A 23,743-nucleotide genomic window follows, 5' to 3' on the forward strand; every position below is an offset into this window, starting at 1 on the left:
CATGCAATAGCTTTATAATTATTTGGAACATTAATTATGCTTCATAAATAGGCTAAATTTTTAAAAATCAATCTCAATTTCAAAAATAAAAATATGTAGAAATTCTAATTTGCGAAATGAGGCGCTACAACCAGCTTTTTCTTGACAATTATACACGCTGCAATAGGCAACTACTGTTAAATTTCTGCAAGTCGTCCCTACTTCTCCGGATGTGATCAAGGTGACAGCTGGCAACGCCTCAGATGAGGGAGAAAACCCGTTTGGGTTAGTCTATTTCTTATAAGGTCCATGGTAGTATGCCAATGATTTATAGAGTATGTTGTCATTGTTGACAGGATGGTGAGGGTGTTAACACTTGTGATGCATCCATTATTTCAACTATTTTATTGCCTATTTACATGTCTTGTATATACACAGGAATATTTACAAGTTTGATCCAGTATAGATTAAAAAGAAACTGCCAGAGGTTTACACATTTTTAACTCTGGTGTCATTGTAGGGTTCCCCCTTAGTTCACTAACCAATTATTTTAATTTTATCTTTTCTGAAATGTCATATTTCTCTTCACATTTTCTCACCAGGGAGTATTTAAATGGTGGAGACGAGAAGGCTAGAGAGAGCGTGATTTTGCTAGTAAAGTGCATGTTTGCTTATTTTGTCCTCCAGCTATTAGTCTTTCATTCTGGCTGTCTAGTTAGTATATCACCGGCGTAAGTTTCCGAGTCAGGCTATTAGATTAAATTAAATTGTGTAGTTCATCTTACCTTTTGAATCTATTGTTAAATTACTTTTAAAGTCTCATTCTAAGTAGTCGGTATTGTAACCGCACGTATATGTGCCTTTCTGTTAGAGTTTTACCACCTTCCCTGTTGTGTTCATATTCATGCCTGTGCGAGAACTCTCCAGGTTTGACAGTGAGATCTAGTCACATTGTGTGTTAGCAAAGAAAGTTAGATCTTGCATCATCTCAACACCTTTAAAATTAGACTAGCAACAGTAGTTAACACTCAGACTTGGTTGCAGACACACCTGGGTGAAGATATCCCAGACCACTCCAAACTTCAACTGACTATCTGCCTTTCTAGCTGGCTGTTTGATGACAATAAGGAGGAAGCTATTGGCTGACTGCAGGAACGTGCATGACATTCCAACACCACTTTATGTTCACCAACATTGGCTGTTTGGATTTTACCGGAGACAAGCACGTTGTGCTTGAGTTAAAAGTTTGTATGTAACTACTTTTGTTTACTGCCCTCTAAATGACAAATGTCCATCTCAGTGTCATTTTAGTTGCCACACTGACTGTGTCATTTTCTGTGAGAAGAATTTCTCCTAACTCGGAATAATCATTGAAAATTACCGTTATATTTTGTGCTCAAACATGAAATTTTCTTATCTCATGTACATGAACATGTTGCACACTACCATCTGGCAATTTATAAGGATGAGGGGTAATTTTTTTCAATAATATCATATATATTGTCCGCCTAGCATGTAGCTTTTTGGTCAAGTCTGGTATATGTAAATATACTGCATTTGCCATTTTAAAATTCTTGCATGCCTGGTTAAAATAAAATGCAGATGCTTCTTATTTTCCAGCAGCAGATAAAGAAGCAAGATCAGCTGATTCCTCAAAATTTATTTTTAACTATTGCAAATGGTCGACTGCTGAATTACTTATATTAAGGGGTGAAGGTAGTTTCCTGGTTTTAATAAAGCTGACCGTATGTGAATCCATTTTGGAACTTCATGGGTGCAAAAAGTAGATAAGTACAGTCAAAAGTCGTTAATTCGGACCTCAAAGCTACAAACTTTCTGCGCATGCATCGCATTGACGTTGACCTTTACCGCTGCGAATTTGCGTGTGCACGTGCGCAAAATACGTTTACGAATGCGCGTTTAATGTATAACGGACGGGATAAGCTAAGCTAAAATTATCTAATTATCTATTTCAGTTAATGTTGCAGATTGTGTTGTTCCTTAATCTTCGAATTGGATCCGGATTATTATTTTTTGCAGACTATTAGAGCAATTTTATAAAAGTAAGCTTGAACTTTCGATTATGTCAAATAGAATTTCCGATATATATTTACTAATATGTAAAGGATATACAAAGCGAAAGTATCTTTCGGAGTCCATTAAACAAAAAGTGGAAGTGCTGCAAAAAATGGATAAAGGCATATCCTTTGGTTATCTAATCTTTAACGTTTGTTTATCTAAACTTTGTTTATCTTTAACACTGCAGTGGCGTGCAGAATTGGAAGTTCATCTGTCAGCACTATCCTTATCTTAAGGGCAGATGTTTTTATTTTATTTGGCTTATAATTCCTTACTCAATGTAGTATTTCATCTCGATGTACTCCGTCTTTGATATGATTTAAATCAAATGCCTCGTCATTATAATTCACTTCCGATAGCGAAGAAAGTAACAGAGGTTATTGAAAACGAAAAAATTTCGATTGACAAATTAGTCAGTATTCTCGACACAGCAATTATAGGACTTGAACAGCGGAACTTTGTAACTGAACAAGAAATTATGTGTGTTTATAGAATTAAGGAGAATGTATTATCACATAAAAAATGAAGCAACTTAAACAACTTACATTGAAAGAAATGTTTAATGAAGTAAACAAATAAATATTAAGTTTTTTTTTGTTTTTTTTTGTTTTTTTTGTTTGTAAATTTTGATACCCTTTAGATCATAATTGTTCTTTATTTCTTAAATTACGGTTTCATATTTTTAATTTTATAATTTCTGCATGCCGTTTTACCAGATTTAAACTGATGAAATCCGGATTAATCCGGAAAAATCTATAACCTGGAATCGCCGAAGTCCCGACGAGTCCGGATTAACGACTTTTGAATGTAATTTGCTTGTCCCAGTTATCAGAATCTGTGCAAATTACATGATGTAAAATTTGTTTAAATACATGATTCCATTTTTCTACTGAGCCATTTGAATGCAGGATAACCTGGTATTGAAAACTGAGAATTAATTCCTAACCTTTTTTCATATTCTTGAGTCTGAGATAAAAGTAATACTTTGATGACTACAAATAATTTTTAGAATACCTGTCCTCATAAAAATTTCTAAAAGAACATCGCATGTCACTTAAGCAGAAATACTTTAGAGGCGTGACTTCTGGCCATTTTGGATGATTATCTCTTAAACAGAGACAATACTTGTGTATTGTTCCTGAAGGTGGTGAGATCTCACTAATAATATTTATATTTACCACATAAAATTGATGTAGTGCACCAACAGAAGGGCTAATAGGAATTTTATCAGACTGTTTTTCAGGTTTTTATATTTTACATGTTCTACGACAATTTTCTACTTTTTTTTTTTTTTTTTTTTTTTTGATGTACTCAGCCAGTATATTTCATCCTTTAGTTTTTTGCATCCCTAAATGATTCGCAAACATGGAGTCATAAACTAACTGAAGGACTTTATGATGTTTTCAGGAATTCTTGATGTCTTTTTTTTTTTTTTTTTGGGTCTTCATGCCCACTTTGTCACGAGCCACTGAACCTATTTGTTCAAATTTGGTAAACATGCTTAAGGATGGCTCTGGCCTACTGACACTAGACCACTTCCTGACTCTTTCAGCAGACTTCTGGTTGCAAAGATAAAACGTTTTATCTAAACATGCTCCTCAGTTGAATATTGGTACATTTTGGTGAAAACAAATATTTTTTGAAACTATCCAACGTATATAAATAAGTTTCCTTTGGGTCCCTGTGCATGTGTGTGCAACTTCACATCAGTTGTTCCACTCGAAGAGTTATTCAACTAAAAGGTTTGATGTACTCTGTGAAGCACCCTATAGAGAAGTATATCATGATTATTAATTAATTCTAGATTATTAATTGGCACTTTTCGTTGTTGTACTATTCAATAGTCATTTCTTGTGTCCTCCTCCCCTCAAAAAGTGAATATGGCATCAGCAATGGATAGGAAATGAAACAATTAATAATAATTTATTAAGCTTTCATTTACTAATTTATAGGATTGGGAAGAAATTGGGCAGAAGAAAATACAAACTGTGTACTTAACAACTTTGGTTTACCATTGTACCACATTGTTTCATGCCATTAACTTAAAAACATAATTGATTATTTGCATTTTAAGCCAAATATAAAATTATTATTATATATTTAAATATTACACTCATGTCCAAAATTATGTTTACATGCATAAATTCACGGATTTCTCAGAGACTAATAATTTAATGAATTTTCGTGGAATCATACATAACATGATGACACATAAATGCAAAAGAAAAAATTTAAGATCACCTCATATGATATAAAATTGTAGCATGAAACAATAAAAATGGTAGTAAAGTGTGACAAAGAGAGTTAAGAAAAAAAAGGAATGATTCAGAAAAAGAATTAAGTCTTACGAATTTAATATGGAATATGATCTCCCTGACTTGTACATACATATCACAACATGTTTTAAGGCTGGAAATAACATTGTTAACCACAGTTTGGGGAATTAATCTCCACTCTTCCAGCGATGCCGTCTTCAGAGCATTTACATCTCTAGGAGGAGGATGTATACGAGCAATTGCTCTTCCAAGGTAGTCCCATAAGTTCTCTATCGGGTTAAAGTCAGGAAAGTTTGGTGGCCAAGGTATTCGCTTAATGTCTTCACTTTCAAGGAATTCATCAACGAGGTTTGCTCGATGTGGACGAGCATTATCATCCATAAATAAAAAGTCAGGTCCATATGCACCCCTGAAAAGTATTACATAAGGATCTAAGACCTCATCTCGATATATCTGGCCTGTCACAGATCCACTGCTGAACACGTGTAGGGGCGTACGTCCATCGATCATTATTCCACCCCATACCATTACACCTCCACTACCGAAACGGTCACGTTCCACAATGTTCGAGGGATCATTTCGTGTTCCTGACTCCCTCCAGATGTAAACACGTTTAGAATCACCAGTTAAACTAAACCGCGACTCATCAGTAAAGAGAACATGGGACCATTGATGTTCAGTCCAGTTTTGATGTTCTTTACACCAATTAAAGCGATCCCTCTTTTTCTGTGAAGACAGTAAAACACATACCCTTGGCTTTCTGGCATAAAGGCCTTTTTCATTAAGCCTTCTGTATATTGTTTCCCGTGATGCAACAGTTCCAGTGGCGGCTGCAAACTCTGAACTTAACTGGCAAGCAGTAGCCTTTCTGTTACGACGGGCAGTTAATGCCAGATACCGATCTTCAGAAGCAGTTGTCATTCGTTTACGACCTTGTCCAGGCCTCCTTACAACACTTCCATCATTTTCAAACTGTTTCCAAAGCTAAGAGACTGTCTGTCTTGAAATATTCAGACATGTGGCTGTTTCCATGATTGACTGCCCTGCTTCTAAACGGCCGATAATTCGCCACTTTACAGATTCTTCCAAATGATACTTCGAAGCCATAACAAACCGCTTTGAGTCCCTACACACTGAAATCAAACGCTATGTTGCAGAAATTCACTCAAATATTCAGTTTGCGCAAAGCACAAATTCACCCTTGGATGACGTAACGCCTAGATTTGCATATCACAAACCGTTTGATTACTTTTGATTGGATAATGCTAATTAGGCTTGGTTTTCACACATTCCCTGCAAATACGGATCACATTGATTCGATATTTTATTGAATATCATCATTTTTGGGTATGTAAAGATAATTTTGGACATGAGTGTGTATTTGAACTAAGCCAAATATTATGACTTCCATTCTTCCTGTTCCCCCTCCCCCCAAAAAAACTGCGAATTTTTTTGCAACTTTCACATGGTAATAATTGGTTATGATGAAATTTTCAGTATATCTGTTTGTTTCGTGAAGTGTATGTTTTCAAATTTGCTGTTTAATTTATCTAAATTTTTGCGCTTTTGAAATTTCGATTGGTGCATTTCTAGAAATTTTGTTTCAGTGAATAATTTTTACTTTTTAACATAAAGAAGAATTCTCCTAATCATTGCAGATTTATTTCCTGCATTGTGTTTGTTCTCAATTCCTTCTACTCTCAGTGTTTCCATTCAGAAATTATTTTGAATATTTGTCTTTTTGTTAATCTGGTTCTAAGGAGTATAAATTATTGCTACACTGTAAACATTCTTTAATGTTTGGGAAGATCTGTAATATTTTTCGGAGGTAAAGAATATCAAAAGGTTAAGAGGGAATAATATATTTTTATTAATATTATTATTTATTTCTAATATTTTAATTTTTCAGGTTCTCTTACTCAGGCGATTCGAAATTTTGCAAAATGTTTGGAATCCTGGCTTTCATCAGCAATGGTTGGCTGTCCAGAAGAAGTTATAAAAGTCAAAGTAAGTTAATTGTAAACACATCTTTTATTGTTTAGATCATGTTAATCCTCTGTTTTCATACCAAATGAACAAAAATAATCACTTTGATATTTTTAACAAACTTTTGCTGTATTCAATGTATATACCATTTTTACTGTGATCATTGTACTTAAGCTATTGTTTATTTATTTTTTAATGCTCTGTTGATGCTATTGCACAATAATTTCTGTTTGCTAATAAAGAATTGTCCACCAAAATCAAATATGTTTTCTTTTCCATTATTAAGATGAAATATACATTACCCAGTATGTGAAATTAAATCTAGTACCCTTGTGTATAGCCATGAGTGTTCAGAGTCAGAAATGTTTGTTTTATATACCATATTTGCCGGCGTATAAGATGCACCCCACTTTTTTATACACATTTTTGAAGGATGAAATGTTATAACTGATCATTATAATGAATTTACAGTATTTTAAATACAAGGTAATACTTTCTGCAAATACCCAATCTATCTGGGAAAGAAACCTTTTAATCTTCTTAGTCAAAACCAGACACTCATCTCCAGAGTTAAATGAAGAGTCAATTGAAACCTCCTCTAAATCATCATCTGAGTCCTCTTACAACAAATTGTCCTCTGTACCATCCAGTGCATTACTAATGCCACACTTCTTTAATGATTTAACTACTGTCTCTGTTTTCTCAGCATCCCATGGAGCTTTGACCCATTTGGAAACTTACAAAATGCTAGGCTTGTTCCTGATGGTAAACCTCAAAATTTGAAGACTGCATCCAGCTGTTCCGCTTCTCCTTCATAAATCCCTTAAATGGTTTATTAATGCAGACATCTAAAGGTTGAAGCTGACTAGTTAGGGCTTCTGAAATTACAGCTGAGTTTTCAACTCTTTGAGTTTATTTTTAACATCTTCTGTTCTGCGAGAACAAAACTGATCCTGTACTAGTAAGCCAGGATTCTTCAACAGTCCACCAGGATGGCTCGACCAGATTTTATCTATCCATAACTTTATTCCTCCTTCATGCATTCAGCATTTTGCATGAACATGTATAAACACTCCTTCAGGTAGTTTTTCTTTGGGTAGTGTCTTCCTTTTAAAAATCTATAGTGAGGGCAATTTTGTTCCATCAGCACAGCAGGATAAAACGGCCAAGTAATGAGATTTTTCAAGCCATGAAATTTTAACAGTAACACTTTTTTGTACCTTTGAAATATACAGTTTTGTTTGAGGGCACTTCATAAATCAGAGGAACATCGTCCATGTTTCCTATTTGTGCAAGTTCAAAATTTTCTCGTTTTCGTGCATTAATGACAAATCACTGAAATTCAGTCATTTTTTCATCATATTTGTATGGCATCTTTTGCAATATTTTTGTTTTAGTTCACATGCATAGCTGGTTCTCTTCATGAATATTGAACACCATGATGTTGATCTAGTAAAATTTACGATCTGTCAGTCCCTATCGCTTTTGCTAGATGAATAATCATTTTTGTAGAGACTAAAAGTCCCACTTTTCTGTGATCTAAAATTAAGTATTCAGCTCTGTCTGTCTTCTCCGACGGGGAAGTGCACAATGGCCAAGTTCAGGCCATTCGGAGTTCCCCGTCGGAGATTATATTTATTGTAAGTTGCTTTTTTAAAATCCTCTTTGTGATTCCTCCAAGTTCTTATCTTCCTCCAGTTCATACTTCTACAAATATTGCATGCAGATTAACTAAAGGGATATAAACCTTAATCAGAAGATAAGAACAACATAATTCAATCATTTTTAAGCAAAAAATGTGCCATTCACCAACATATAAGAATAAAACAGCTGAGTTCATGGAGGCTAGTAACAGAGTTGGTATATATATATATATTTGGTGCGGCCGATTGCAACAACAACAACAAAAAAAAAAAAAACCTGCATTGCACGTTATAGCAGTCATATCATTTTTAAGCAAAAAATGTGCCATTCACCAACATATAAGAATAAAACAACTGAGTTCATGGAGGCTAGTAACAGAGTTGGTATATATATATATATTTGGTGCGGCCGATTGCAACAACAAAAAGAAAAAAAAGAAGAAAAAAAAAAAAGAGGTGCATTGCACATTATAGCAGTCATATATACAAAATTTCAATGTCCTGAGGCTACTCATTTTTGAGTTATGCGAGATACATATGTACAGATGTCATAAAAAAATCTCCTCTTGAGTCCATTTTAAATCAGTTTTATAATTCGTTTGGGGAAAAGTCCTTTATTCTGTCCTTAGGTACAGATGTCATGCAAAAACATTGTTAAATTGCATTCAAAATGGATATTTTCATTGAAATATGGTATTTGGAATTTTTCTGATTACAATACTTCCTTTATTTTGTACAAGGAAGTAATTAGGAAAGCAACAACTTTGTGTTTGGGATAGATTTTAGTCAAGACTATGGATTTTGAGGGCAAACAGGTACAGGTCTCTTTTCATCAGGAACAAGGAAATTAGCAGCAAAGAGAAAGACATGGTTGTATTTATACCCAAAAGGAGTAAAGTGATTGAGAAGGTAGTGTCATCTATCAATTAAAATAGTAATGAAAATTGAAAAATCTAAATAGAATTTTTAAAATGTTAGGAAGAACTGGATTAGAATTAGTCATTAACTAAGCAAGATAATTTTTTGTGAAAAGCTTCAAAAAAATCCAAATTGATGAAGAAGCATTTTGTATATTTTTTTTGCAAAAAAGTTTCCCCCTTTTCTTTTGGCAATAAGAATTATGATTAAATTTTCAACTCTGATTTGCTATTGAACACTTGTTAATTTTGTCTTTTCGGAATATAAGATTCATGTGCTTTGATGCAAAACTTTAATGCTCTCTCAGTTTAGACGATATATCTCAATGTGCCTTGACAAGATATGCTATAAATTCCCCAAGAAATAAAATCAAAAATGGAGTCTTGAAGAATCCAACACAGGGATTTTATGATAGGCTATAAAATGACTTGAAAATTGAATTTCTGGAAAATTCGTGCAATTTTGTAACTGACAGAATTATGGAATGGATGCACGACAAGATTATTAATGTTATCCATAACAGCGGAAAGTCGTATTTTATAACAAGATGAAAATTTTCTCTATGACCATGGGAGAAAATCCTCAGTTAGTGGCATATGCAGTAATTTTACATGATTTGTTGGCACTGAATGTTATGAAATATTTTGCACCACCTAAAGATGCAACATTCATGTCACTGCAAATATCAGTGTACACAAATTCAAGTATTCGTAGTTTACTGCATGTATTTTTTTCAGGAATGGTAACCTTGTTTCTTTGTATTTTGTACAGGTTTCACAATATAGGGTTTCATTTTTACTTCCTTGTACAAAGGAAAGGAAGTTATTGTAATTATGAAAAATTTCAGGTATCGTATTTCAACAGAAATATCCATTGTAACATTCTCAACTGCATTTTGACATTTTTTTTGCTTAATCTTCTAAGCGGCAAGGCTGTATATATACGGCTTAGAATATTTTTTGTGATGTCTGTAAGAATGTATATATATACATGCATATTAAAATATGTTAAAGAAATTAAGGCAATATATCAAAAGTACAGAAATCCAGGTCTGAAATACCAGGAGAGTTTTTATATTAAAATTAAAAAAAAATTATTTGTTCTCACAGTAGTTTGGGAAATTTGTGCGTTCTTAGCGAAAACCCTGGCCACTCGGAGGGTTAATGTTTATATGTACGCACAGATTAAAAGACTCTTTTTGTCAATACTGTATTATGAATTGGATTCAAAAGTTATTTTTCACTACATCTGTACGTGGGTATATAATATGGATAATTCAAACACAATCAGCTGTAAAACATTGAAATCTTGTATATGGGACTGCTATAACATCTAATTGTGCATCTGCTTTTTTTATTGCAATCGCCATCACCCAATTTAAAAGTTATAATATCTATCTCCTAACCCGCCTTAAAAGTCCTTACCCAGCCTGTATTTTCTCAGTTGTTGGTGGTAGTAGTATACTTTTAATTATAGATATGTTTTAAAAGATGTAGATATTCATGTTTTGGCAATGTCAAAGGAAAAAAAAAATAACAAAATCTAACTTTTAATGCGATCTCCTGATACTTATACTTCATAATGAGTGTAATACCTATTATGAAAAAATTAAATTATAGTAAGTGTGACTCCCACACGACAAAAATTGACCGTGCTATTTCATTTTAAAATTTGCAATTTTTATGCCATTTTCAACTTGCCTTGAAGGATCACTTATTCAAGTCATAATAATTCAAGAAAATGAGTTTAAATGAAGTGCAGCAAAAGCTATGTATAATTTAATAGGCTGTACAAGGAAGTCATGGCGTACGCATCAGATTTTTAACTTTTGGAAATTTTAGGCTGTGCACCATCTTTTTAGAATGCAATACTTTTAAGTTGGCTATATTTAAGGAACCGCATGTATTGTATGACAGTTTTGTGATGTCTCGAGAACGTAATCATAATCGAACTTAAAGCTGGCGCGTGAAGTGATTGTAAACCAGAATCAAGACTGGAATGCGAGTAGTTTAGTGATACGTGTGTATGCAAGGATGATGTGTTTTGTACATAAGCATGTGATTAAATTAAAGTAGCATGTAATTAAATACAGTGACTTAAGCAAATAATTACCCACAAAAAGATATACAACATATGATGATGAAAATGGGATTCAAAAATAATACAAAACATTCCTTCGTGACATCTTATGTGTTTTGGAATGGTATAGATAAATGTTGAACAGTATGTGTTTACAGTAAAACTAATCTTTAAGAAACATGTAAAATTATCCAGGAACTTTGAGACAAAATCTCAGTACATTTTTGATGCAATATAGAAAAGCTTCAAATTTAACTACTCTACAGAGCCCTGCAATGCTAATGCCGAAGAGGGAAAATCGAACAAGAATACATTTATTGAGATCAGATCACAAAAGGAGGGTGGAAAATAGAGTTAAAAAAGTAAAGCTTACGAGTTTGCAGACCAAGGATTTAGAGTTGGCGATAAAGTGGCAGTAAGAAATTATCGCCAAGGTGACAGACAATGGAGATTTGGAACCGTCCAATCCAAGGATGGGTAGCTTTATTATACTATAAATGTAGATGGTCAGCTATGGCGGCAACATGTCGATCAGATGTGTGATGGAGGAACCATAATTGGTGATAGCTGCATACATCTACCTCCAGCTCTTGTGATTTCCAAAGAGCCTGATAAGAGTGGAGTTTCAGAACCAATCCAAAAGATAATAGCCACCAGGTAGATGAGTCTGTGTCGTCTTCCGAGCGCAAGGTTTTACTGGATGTTCCATCCACCGGACCTGCTGCTGATATAACCAGGTTTACGTTGGTTCCGTAGAATTCGACCTTCCCCAGATAGACTGCAGTTGTTGCAAAGGGGGAGGGATGTGGTGTATCGAGAACTTAATCATAATCAAACTTAAAGAAGGTGCAACGCCAATCATCACAAGCACGCAAAGTGATTGTAAACCAGAAAACCAAGACTAGAATGCGAGTAGTTGTTGTGATATGTGTGTATGCGAGGACAAAGTAGCATGTAAATAAATACAGTGTCTTGTGAAATAATTACCCACAAAAAGGTATACAAGTTTCAGTTTATTGTTTAGCCTATTTGCGTTACCCTTTGCAACATCTGAAAACTCGGTTATATTCCGTCAGTTTACAATATATAGTCCATTTTGCTTCATCACTTGTAAGGTTTATTTTTATCTTTAACCCTCACATGGTTATTTCTGAAGTAGACAGTACATTTACATTGCGTTCCTAAATTAACTGCAGTAAGTTCATTTTTTCTTTTGCACATGTGTGCAGTGACACACGAATTCTGAATCAAGGTACCAATTATGTGTTCAAGTTCTTGCGTTGTATTGGGAATTCTGATAGTACAATTTTTAGGACATTCTTTCTGTTATGTTTTCTACATTCTGATGCCTTTGTGTCCATTTTGCTTGCAGTATAACATCTAATGTCTTTAACATTTTTAGATTTCATTTTCGCATTGCTGTGACATACAGTAACTAATGCATTCTGCACTTAACTGTTTTCTTGCACTTTAAATTGGCAACTTTTAGATTTTTCTAGTAACTTACTTTTTAGTGTGTTTAAATCTGGTAGTTTATCACAAGATTCTATCGCAATTCGAAAACTTGAAAATTTTTCAATTAAGCTGTGTAGTAGTAAAATTGTTAGGAATTCTTCTGGAATTTCAGATTATTTCGAAGAAAGAAGTATTGAATTTTTTTTTCTTTTGCGCTTATCTTTTTTGAAATAAGTTGCTTCATAAATGCTTACTTTATAAATAGGGCCTCTAGGATAATGAATATTGTGCAGTTTCACCCATTCTTCTTACGAAGTTTTACAATTTTTATTGTGCACTTCATCAGATGATTTCATGTTCAGAGCAATAATTAATAAAGCTTTTTGATCTTTTGAGACCCACTTCTCAAATTCGCCTTGATTCAGTTGAGAAGTTTCTGGCTTGAATAACTGTTCACATACGACTTCCCAAAGTCCAGACTGGATTAAAACCATTTTCACTTAGAAACTTCATATTTCAAAAGTTAGTGTTATGTAGTTGAATATTCTGGTTCATTATTTTTATCAGATATGTACAGTTTCAGTAAAAGGAAGAAGTACTTTCTTTTAACATGTTTTTCACCAAAATAAATAATAAATAATAATAATAATAATAAAAACAGAATTGACTTATTGCTTAGGGGTACATATTCAGTAGACTTGGGAAACCAGGCTTCATAACCTGTTTGGCTTCTAGTGATGTTGCGTGTATTTGCATAGTGTTAAATGTGGTTCCCTACCAAAGAAGCATACTTGATATAAGTGAAAGATGAATTTTAATGGCTGCTTTCCTTGTGCTTTACAAAAACAGGTGAGCAGGATATGTCAGCCAATATATGATTAACTTGGTTGCAACAATTCCATTAAATGCTTCATATAAATGCTGTCCAGGAAACTGCTAGATTCCTAATCTAGTCTTTGACAGCTATGTTGCATGCATTAAATCTCCTCACCATCTTGAAGGGAATCATGGTTACTAGCCATGTGACAAATAGTTCATAGCTTCTACTGTGGGATTATATATTTTATCCTCTTCAGCATTGCACAACTGCAGGGGAAATGCAAATTTCCCAACATTATATAGAAAGTTATAGAATATTGCATTCCTAGAATTGAATATATTTTTGCATTTTTCTTATAGCAGTGAGTTATAAAAATGAAAGCTATTGTATTTATAAAAATAGCAAAATACCTTAACATATTATTGTAATTCATAGAGTGTCCCTATAAAGGAGAGAATGTTAGGTTAAGAAGTTGAACACCATCATTTATTTGAACATCTATTTTTATCTTCTTTGTATGCATTAATTAATTTTCATTAATAAAGCTAAGATTTGGCTATGTTTCTTCTTTTAATATACATGTATTTTTAATTGTATTTAATATGCATTGTAGAAATGAATAAAATAAAAAACATTTTCTAACTCTAATAAATATTTTTAGTGAAATTTTTGCATCTTACTTTTTAGGTGAGTGCAGTAAGTGCCTTTGCCCAGACACTAAGACGTTACACGTCTTTAAACCACCTTGCCCAAGCTGCCCGAGCCGTCCTTCAGAATTCTTCACAAATCAGTCAGATGATGGCAGACTTAAATCGAGTGGATTTTCATAATGTGCAGGTAGCATTTTTTCTTATGATATAATTACAGTTCCTCTAAGGTCAAGTAAGAAATCCTGAAGAGTTATTCCTCCCGTTCTGTAAAGTGCTAAAAAATATTAATAGTTTTCATATTGTTTATGAGTTTTCAATGTTTACGGTTGGGAATATAGTTTAAGAACTACTAATACATTGCATTTAAAATCTGTTAGTCTTGTCTTGTGAACAATAAAATGCGATATTTTCCTCGGCTGTTTCATATTTATGATAATGTGAGGCATATTTGAAGCAGTTCCCAGACAAAAGCCCACAAAAAAAAAGCACACTATGATAATTACCCACGCGACAAATACCCACAGTGATGAAAGCGCACATTGATAAAAGCCCACACTGATAAAAGCCCCCATTGATAAAAGCCCACATAGATATAAGCCCACGCTGATAAAAGCCCACACTGGCAAAAGCGCACATAATCAAAAGGGATTTATGGCTTTTTATTACTAAACCGTGTATTTATAATTTTAATTATAAAAAATGCAGTATTCAGATCTGAATTTTAATGTCTCAAATATGTGTCTGTTTGTATATTTTATCCCTACTTTATTTGTTTAATTTATTAAGTTGAAAGCAAACTTTCTACTCTCTGATTAAGTGATTAGCTATAACGTTTCGATGATAAATCTGAAATTGCATTTTATTATTTATTTATCTAATTTTGGTATGTGTATGTGAAAATGAAAAATATCATTGTGGAGTTTCTCACATGATATTTTTAAGGTAATATGGCTGAGATTAAATATAAATTTGTTTCATTATTAAAACTATTAACTTTTTAATTAAAAACACTTGAATTTTATTTTATTTCTTTTTAGTTTTATCTTTAGTTCTTTTTTAGTTTAGGAATATTAAAACAGTTAAGCACAATGAAAATTTGGCTAAGAGAGATTTTATTCTTTACTTTAGACTGAGCTTATTATCATAGTTTAAACATATTTCTCATTGAAAGCATTTTTGAATGTGACAATTATAATTTGGTGCTTTTCTAGAGATATTTTCTTTTAGATTTCTGAACAAATTAAAACTTTCAGCTGACAACCCTGTCAGAAAATTAATTCCCAATGTAACCTCAAAAACATTTAAAATCCTCTTTAATTTATTCCTGACCAACCTTTAATTGCTCTCCTGCCACCCCGTCCCTTCTGAGGCTGTTCTTTGGCACCCCAGGTTCGATAGGGGATAAAACAATTAAGCAAGGCTCTCCTCTCCTTAACTACTTTTTCACACAGCTGGGGGCGAAAGAAAAGGAACGAAATGGTTTCCCGCCTGAATAGCCAGCGACCAGTTAGAAAACTGCATGACAAAAGCCCACAGACGAATACCCGCTTAAAAACAGCAAACATTTTCAGGAAATGCAAAATAGATATGACTTCCTGAAAAATTTTAGAGAAATAATTATTATGATTAAAATGAAATTTCAAGTGGGAATGAAATTAATTTCTCTAAAATCCAAGTTGTGAAAATTTAACTAGATTATTTGAAACCGTGCTTTTAATTCACCACTAAAACAGTGTTTGTGATAGCGCACACAAATGTTTACTTAACCATAATAGATTATGGTACTTTTATTTTTTTCTTTGAAATGAAAGTTCGGCTTTAATTCTCCATATATGCAAAATTTTCTGCAGCGTTAAATTATTCATAAATTATTCTCTGTATATTATGAAAATTTACATACATTTTATACTTCTTATAATTTCGTAGAATTAAAAGAAGCAGTGTGGCCAGTATTTCCTTTCACCTCCCTTTGTTGGACTTATACGAGGGCATTTCTATTTGTCGCGTAAATATAAAAACAAGGTTACACATATGTATATATGTTTTTAATTATATTATTTTGATTGACTCTCTGTTCTATATACATATAAGATTTTAATTCAGCCAGAGCCCAAAATGAAATGTTTTCCACTACTTAAATTTATTTTTCAATTATTTGTTATTAATTTAATTAATTTTTTATTTTATATTTATTCATGAATCTGCTTTATGAAGCTGAAGAAAAAAGGGAAAAAATATTAATTTTAACGGTGTGGGCTTTTATCAGCGTGCGCTTATATCTATGTGGGCTTTTTTATCAATGTGCGCTTTCATTGGTGTGGGTATTAGTCACGTGGGCAATTATCCCAGTGGGGTCTTTTTTGTGGGCTTACGTCTAGTGGGCTTTTGTCTGGCCACCATTTGAAGCATATGAAACATATAAAGTATTTAGCAAATCATAATGTTGGACTCATTTTAAAGTATAAGATGTTACAAAGCAAAGCCATATGATGTGGTATCTTTATAGGTTAAAATACATTTTTGCTATTTGTTTTAATATTTATAGCTATTTCCATTTCTTCCCATTGCATATGCTAAAATAATTCTTTCTATATAGTTACTACTATAGTTGTTGTTATACTTGTTATAACTTACAAATTAATCAGCCACGCTGGCCAAAATCGAAACTCAAACTCGGGCATAAATGCCCTACCACACTTTCTGCAGACAGCTCTCGTCAAAAGTAACGCAATGTGCTTGAGTAAAAGCTCGTGTAATTCCTTTTGTTTGCTACCCTCTAAATGACTAATATCCACCTCGAAGTTCCTTCCAGTTGCTGCGTAGTCCCCTTTATTTAGAGTTGGATGAATTTCCCCAAACTCAGAATCATCTTCAAATATTACTCCCACAGTTTGTGCTCGAACATAAAATATTCTTATTTTGTTTACATGAACATGCCGCACACTCCCATCTGGTAATTTAACCTTATAAGAATGAGGATTTACTCTTTCAATGATTTCACCTGGGCCTGTCCACCTAGCATATAGCTTGTTGCTAGAGTCTGGTATAAATAAATGTACTAGATCACCATTTTAAAATTCTTTCATACTTTTGCGACAGTTAAAATAATGTGCGTAAGCTTCTTGTTTTTCCGTGGCAGATAAAGGAGTGAGCTCAGATGATTTTCTAAATTTATCTTTAATTCTTGTAGATAATCAACTGCTGAATTACTTAGATTAAGAGGTAATGGTGTTTCACCGGACCATGATGATTTTACAGCTAAGGGACCTCTAGCTTCATGATCGTACATAAGCATAAATGGAGATACACCTGTAGTGCAATTTGGAACTTCACGATATGCAAAAAGTAGATAAGGTATGTGCTTGTCCCAATTAACAGGATCTGTGCGAATTATATGATGTAACATTTGTTTAAATACCCGATTGCATTTTCCCACTGAGCCGTTTGATGCTGGGTAACCAGGTGTCGAAAAACAAGGATGAGTTTCTAACCTTTTTTCAAATTCTTGAGTTAAGTGTGAGGTAAAATTAGTGCCTTGATCGCTACAAAGTATTTCTGGAGTACCGGTTCTCGTAAAAATGTCTAAAAGAGCATCACAAGTAGCTTTGGTGGAAAGACTTTTTAAAGGTATGACTTCCGGCCATTTTGAATGATTATCTATCAAACACAAACAATATTTATGTTTCCTTCCTGAAGGCGGTGAAATTTCACCAATATTATCTACGTTTACTGTAGGAGTAATCGGAATTTTATCCGATTGTCTTTCCGGACTTTTTAATTGACATTCTTCGCATGTTCTACAATAATTTTCTACATCTTTGGATATGTTTGGCCAATAAAATGAAAGCTTAATTCTTTCTTTAGTTTTCCGCATACCTAAAATGATTTCCGAATATGGAATCATGAGCTAATTGAAGGATTTTTATTTCGATAATTCTCGGTCAAAACTAACTGCTGTATGTTTTCCCAACAAATTTTTTCTTTATGAAATAATAATTCGTCTTGTAAAAAGAAATTATTCTTCCCTAATTCTGCATCCTTAAAAGAATTTATTAATGTTTGACAGTTTCTCTGATCGACCTTAAATTTATTTGATTCTGAATAACTCTTTAATCTTTCAACATCCTGATTCGCAACTGAGCTATAAAAAAGATTTACATTTGACAGTTCAGCAGCGCCAAACTTAAGTTGTTTTTGTTTACGAGTTTTTAGTTTCATCTCAGGGAAGACTGTTGATTCATTCTTGTCTTTAAATATGGGATTGCATACATCTGGTGTAATTAAACATTGAGCTTATCTGTCAACGCAAAAAGATGTTCTACGGGCGAATATAGACAACTATTTGGTTTTTTGTAATAAATGGGAATAGTTGCTAACGTTGCTTCTATGACGTTTCCAAATACAGAACTTAAAATGCTTTTACCCTTACTTTCTAATTTTAAATCTGTAATTAATGTAGCGTTCAAAATTCCGTACCTGTTTCCGTACCTGAATCTTTTATTGCTTTTACTTGCTTCCCTGCAACATAAATTGTAATCTTTTCCAAGGAATAAAAATTAATTTTTCTGTCAGAACACTCGCGTTTTTGTAAATGTTTAGAATTTACATTTGTAACAGTCCTTCGGTTTACTTAAAGTGTTAACTCTCTGTTTGACCGGAAAATTATTGTTCTGTTTATTGGACCTCTCAAATTTATTTCGCCTGTTCGGGCAATCCTTAGCCAAATGTAATTCCTTCTTTAGATCTTCTGGACGTAGCCAACTTTTACCTTGTTGAACTGCAACATGGCACGCTAAATCATTATCCAATGTTTGAAAAAGTTTGTCAGAAATTATTAAGCTAATTAAAGACTCAAAATCATTGACATTTCTACTTTTACAATAATGCATCCAACATGATCTTAAACGAGAGGCGAACTGCAAGTGAGTTTCCCCCATCAACCTTTTAGCTTGGTGAAAATTTTCTAAACATATAATTTGCGATGGTTCATATTTCTTACGGATTAAAGATTTAATTTTCTCATAATCTTTCAAATCATCATCTTTAATATAAACTGGAATATTAGAAGATTTATCATCTATCAGTTTAAGTAAAATTTCAGACTTAAGCTCATTTGGTACGTTCTTATGCTTAAGCCCTTTTTATTGAATAAAAAAATAAGTTCCATGCTTCACCCTTTTTAGGTACAGAAATCGATAATGCATGCACAGCTTTCAAAAGCTTGCCTAATGAAAGTGTATTTTCTACGTTGTTACTCAGGGCCGGATAAAGGGCGATTGGGACCAATCGGGCCCCGCATTTGAAAGGGCTCGCTTGTTACAATCAAAATGGGGGGAAAAAAATAAAGCAAATTGCTTTTGACGATTATGGATAAATTATGAATTATTTAAATAATTAAAAATATATTTATTTTAAGTTCGCATTGCTGAATGAGATTTATAGAAATGTGTAAATTCATGTATTCATATCCGGTGATGTAAATTTATATTCAATAAATGTTTTTGTATTTTGTACATTTTTATTTTTAAATTTATGTAGAAATTTACCTATCTGATGATCCATGACATTTGATATATATATATATATATATATATATAATTTAAAGTTAAGTTGTAAGAACAAACAAAGAAAGACCTACGTGGTCAAAAAATTTTGCGCATTGTGCTGCAAAATTAAGGAATATATATATATATATATAATATGAGCCACGCACCTATTTGATTCGGGCCATTTGTTACTAGATTCGTTGCTACTTTCGATATGTATCAAACGCAGTTTCGCAATTTCCTCTGACTTTTTCCTTTCTACAACCGTAGTATTAAGGAATTCAGTGACAAAATCTTTTTCTTTCAAATATTCTTTAGAACTTAAAAGCTTATCTTTTAATTCTACAACTTTTAAACTGGACTCGGCTTCTTCACCGAGTTCCTTCAACACCGAAATCAAATCACTTTTAATTACTTCCTTAAACATATTTATTTATAAGAAATTTTCTTTAAAAATTACAACAAAAATTTCTCATCTTTTTGCAAAATCCAGTCACCTTCGTTCTCTCCGATTCTCAATCGAGAGCGTGCTGTCGTGCTTTTTGGGATGACAGAGACATGACACAATACATTATTATAAAATGAATCCTTTATTATATAGAAGCATGACTTTTATGTACAAATATTTACATGATGTTGATATTATACGATTTAAGAAAATAACTACAATGAAACACAGTTGTTTAATACCTTACAAATTAATCAGCCACGCTGGCTAAAATCGAAACTCGGAACTCAGGCGTAAACGCCCTACCACACTTTCTGCAGACAGCTCTCATCTGTGTCACTTGCTGGATTCTTACCTCGAGGAAGGTAGCTGATTACTATAATCTTATATTATAACTTTGTGTATACCCACCTATTTTGAAATATACCTTGCCTAACTGAAAGGCCGTTGATTTAATGCACCTTTATATCTGCCTTTCTTGTTGGAGCTTGCATTTAAAAATTGCCTTACTTGGTTTCAGTTGCCCTCATCTATGTTTGTAATATATGCTGGAGTCAGTATGCTTTATGAGATATTGATATTCATTCAATACTCCACATTTATACCTTATTGTGTGCAAAATCAGCACAGTTTATGTTTTATTACTATACTATATGATATTCACATAACCATGACTGGAGCAAATCTGCAAGAGGTAACGTAGCTAGTATGGTATATGTTTGTATGGATCAATTAAATTATGGTAATTCTTAAGTTAAATCAATCTTATAAAGCATATATACTGAAACCATCATGTCGGTGTTGCTGATTTAAAAGTTAATTTGCAAATCTTTGATATGTATCTCAACTAGTTATATTTACTTTTATCATCCAAAAATTTAAGAACATTTAACTACAAGAAGTAGGAGAAGTGCCCCGAAATATTTTATTCTTCTAACATATGTTTTGTTATATTATCATGGCTTATATTTAAGCATTTTGTTCATAAGCTTTTGTATTCAATTTAACCATTTATTTCAAGTAATTTTCTAAATGTTGCCCTCTCCATAAACCTTTTTTAACTTTCAGAAAAAAAGCAGAACTTGTGTGCTTAGTTGTAGGATGGATGATCAAAATCTTTCCCAAAGTATGAGGGTCACCTCTTTTCATGCATGATGACTTCGCTTCAAATTTGCTTGATGAAATTAAGTTTTAAAATTGCATTGGTTATGCCAGATTTGGTGTTATGTTACCCTTCTGAAACAATTTCAATTCCTTGATATAGAACATTATAATTGTTCTAGACTGAAACAGTTATTATCCCAAACAAAAGATCATAGTCATGAGCTAGTAACAGTGCACAGTGTGCAACAATACTTGTGTCAGTTGTTGTGGCCTTTTACAACTGAAAAGTGTTCATTTGCTTATGTAAATTAAATCAACACCCAAAAGAGGAACATTTTATGTTACTCTTGTATTTCAATAGAAGATTAATGGCTATGCACATAATTTATTTTTATGATTGAGCAATTTACTTTTACGAATGTCTTAACAATGTTTGTGTATTTTAGATTACATAAAATTAAATTGCATATTGTTGTGAACATAAACAATTCCTAAGCATTGTGACATCATTTTCTGTCACTGCTCTTACCCCGCATGTTTTCCTTTCCATTCTGTAATTCCTATAGAAATTTTGCTGAATTCTGATAATTTGTGATAGTAATTTTTCCATCACACTGTAATAAACAAATTTAACCCATTAACCACCAAAACTACAAGGAATGATTCTTTTCTCATGAAAATAATAACAAATATTAATTAAGCATTTATAATATAAATTTACATTGAAAACAAGAAAAAAATGCTCTTACCTGTGGAAAAAGCGAGTGTTGCGTTCGTGCAATGTCAGTGGAATAAGACTACGGATGTTTAGTGAGTAGGATTGTACTCGTGTGATATTTCCTTTGAGTGGAGCGCAGGATTACTTTTTAGCTGTATAACGTTTTATAAATCTACAAATCACTTTACTTGTAATTAATTTAATATTAAAATATACATTATATTTCTTTTACAAATACAGATTATTTCAATTGAAAGTTTCAAGCATAAAATGCTTCAGTACAATCATGATGTAAAGCTACATTACATACTTTGAATCTATAAACTGTCTGGCTATGGTACTCTTTACAACGAAGTCTTTTGTTATCAGAGGACTTTACGATAAAATGTCTACCATCTCCATGCAGTAGTTTTTGAATGCTGAATTTATTAGGTCTTCCTGTTGCTGATCTATTTCTGGCTAATTCTACACCCTCAATAGGAGTTTGCAAAAGGAATGATGCAATCTCACTTCTGAAATCTAAAAGAGACTTTATATTTCCAGTAGTAAAAAGTGGGGATATTTAGTAAATTTAGATACAGTCTCACCTCATATAATTTATCAGTATTGTCAATTTGACTATTGTCAAATGCTCTGCTACATATTCCTGTACTGCAAACATGATGCCGATTCTTGTACAACAGGAACAGAAATGTCCTTATCAAAAGACCAATACATTTTTTCTTCAGGTAAAGAATGATATCCCGTAAGCAATAATATTCCAGTAAATCTTCTCATATAGGTTTCAGATGCAATAAATTCTAGGCAATTTTTTTGCTGACCGTATATATTTGTCTGTTCAACGAGAAGAGAGTAAATGTCTAAACCAAAAAGAAAATTTCTACAATATTTTTACCTTGTATTTTGTCTTTTATAGTTTCGCTTCTATATCTTTCTTTATGTTCTTCTTGAGACATAACTGACAGTTCCTTTTTTATCCACTTCAAGTTTTCGGTCTCCTGCTTTTTAAACTTTTTAGTATGACTACAACTGCATTTAGAAGGCTGATACTTACTTCTTACATGAATTTCAACTTCCCCAGCAGTATATCGTTTGGTAAAATACCTTTATCATTATTTAAAACATTGTCATTCCCTTCTTCTTCATCACTAGCTTTTGGAATTTCTTGGGGAACAACAACATCAGTTTCATTCTGGTCATTATTAACATTATCATCATCTGTTTCTTCATCAAAAAATCTTTAAAGGGCTTCTTCTAATGCAAGATACCTTGTTCTAGGCATTTTTAAAGCAGCCAGAACATGAACCATGATATCGAAAGGAAGGAGTGAAAAAGGAGATTGATTACCCGTTTCCTGCTGATGTTGCATCAGCGCAACACCTGTTTTAGCTTCCTTCCCAACACAAATATAAACATCTGATTGATGTAATGTTCTGATAAACGGTGACCTTGGCTAAAAATAGATCACTCTTAAAGGCGATTCTTTCATTAAATATTTTCAGCAAAAATATCTGGTCGAAACTTTTGCTTAAATTTTACTTAAAGTATGAGATAATTATTATAAACAAAATGATTGTTGAAGGCAAATATTTTTTTTACAGAAATAATCTTCATAATATTCCCTACACAAAATCATCTGCTTGTATAAAATGCTTAGGTAGTTATATTTTTATACGCATTTATTTTGACCGTTGCGTCAACGCAGCACCAGCGGCTAATGGGTTAATACTTTTTATGCTATGCCTGGTTAATCTGCAGCTCATTAAATTGTCCCCCATTAGTTGATGTTGACTGGCGATTATGAGACAATGAATGAGTGAACATGTTCCATCAGTAGTAATTTAATATCAGTGATTATAAATCATTGCAGCAGTAAATTCTTGTGTTTGATTAAAGGATGAGGTATCTGTATTGATCATTGGTCATCATAACCAGTAGTTGATGATTGTTATTCTGCCTTCTCTTAGATCATGATTTTATGAATTACTTGGTTTTATCCATTCTTCATAGAGTCCTTTCAGTAATATGCTACTTGGGCATAG

The 23,743-nt window shown here is 32.8% G+C and overlaps 1 protein-coding gene across 1 annotated transcript in view; it reads left to right on the forward strand.

The window, feature by feature from the left end:
* The window catches only part of LOC118193563 (transcription factor RFX3-like), a 102,810-nt gene that overhangs the window by 53,849 nt on the left and 25,218 nt on the right, over positions 1-23,743 (forward strand). Inside the window, exons 13-14 of the mRNA XM_085821449.1 lie at positions 6,244-6,341; positions 13,923-14,072. Coding sequence (XP_085677575.1) covers positions 6,244-6,341; positions 13,923-14,072 — 248 coding nt within the window. The remainder of the gene's footprint in view (positions 1-6,243; positions 6,342-13,922; positions 14,073-23,743) is intronic.

Source organism: Stegodyphus dumicola, chromosome 7, assembly GCF_044657685.1.
Source record: "Stegodyphus dumicola isolate Sdum_Otavi_A_Nest chromosome 7, ASM4465768v1".
Lineage (NCBI taxonomy): Eukaryota > Metazoa > Arthropoda > Arachnida > Araneae > Eresidae > Stegodyphus > Stegodyphus dumicola.